At 66.4% G+C, this 773-nt stretch overlaps 1 protein-coding gene across 1 annotated transcript in view; it reads right to left on the reverse strand.

Moving 5' to 3' along the window:
- LOC104992031 (mucin-6-like) overlaps nucleotides 1-102 on the reverse strand; it is a gene marked incomplete at its 3' end in the record, with an annotated part of 8968 nt that extends 8866 nt beyond the window's left edge. The window contains exon 1 of the mRNA XM_010845119.1: nucleotides 25-102. Coding sequence (XP_010843421.1) covers nucleotides 25-70 — 46 coding nt within the window. The remainder of the gene's footprint in view (nucleotides 1-24) is intronic.
- Between the last annotated feature and the right edge of the window lie 671 nt (nucleotides 103-773).

A 773-nucleotide genomic window follows, 5' to 3' on the forward strand; every position in this document is an offset into this window, starting at 1 on the left:
GGCAGCAGCCCCATAATTACTCACCTCTGGGCAGGGGGCTGGCACACACCCTCTGGGGTCCCGCAAACATCTCCGGTGTTTACTCGAGCTGCGGTTGCCAGGAGTCTCCCGGGGTCACTGCAAGGAGTCAGGCCGGCACCTTCAGCTGCACTGAGAGGGGCGTGTCTGGGGCGTGTTAGGGGAGATGCTGGGCTCCCCACTAGGGCGCCACTGGGGGGAGGGCTCCTGGGGGGGCTTCATTCTCACCTGGACCCTTGTCCCTGAAACGGCACCAGCCTGCCAGGCCCACCCCCACCTGGGAGGATTGACTGCCCGTGGAGGGACCTCCAGAGGTCAACCCCTGCCCTTGGGGGTCCCGGGTGGGGGATTATCATGCAGCCGGCCTGGGGCTCAGATAAACACCTCCCTGGAGGTCCCAGGAGCTTGTGGGGCCACCTCAGCTCCCCAGTGTGGGGACCCTGTTTGACCAGCTCACCCCTGGAAGCCACCTTCTTGGCTGGCCTCCCGGGACCCTGGTTGTGCAGCGCGCGCATGCTCTGAGCTGCTGACCTCAGGTGCGGCAGGGGCGAGGTGGGCTCAGGGCTGCCCACTGGGCGCATCTCTGGGGGGAGTCCAAGGCCAGCCCTGGGTGCTTGGCCCCTTCAGGCAGAGGAGCAGAGGCTCTGCCCACACCCTCTGCGCGGGGGCTAAGGGTGTGGCTCCTGGGGCAGCATCTGGAGGAGCAGGAAGCGGGGAGGGGTGCTGGGAAATATTCTGGTCACGAGCAGTTCACA

This window comes from Bison bison, unplaced genomic scaffold (genome assembly GCF_000754665.1).
Source record: "Bison bison bison isolate TAMUID 2011002044 unplaced genomic scaffold, Bison_UMD1.0 scf7180017459607, whole genome shotgun sequence".
Taxonomy (NCBI): Eukaryota; Metazoa; Chordata; class Mammalia; order Artiodactyla; family Bovidae; genus Bison; species Bison bison.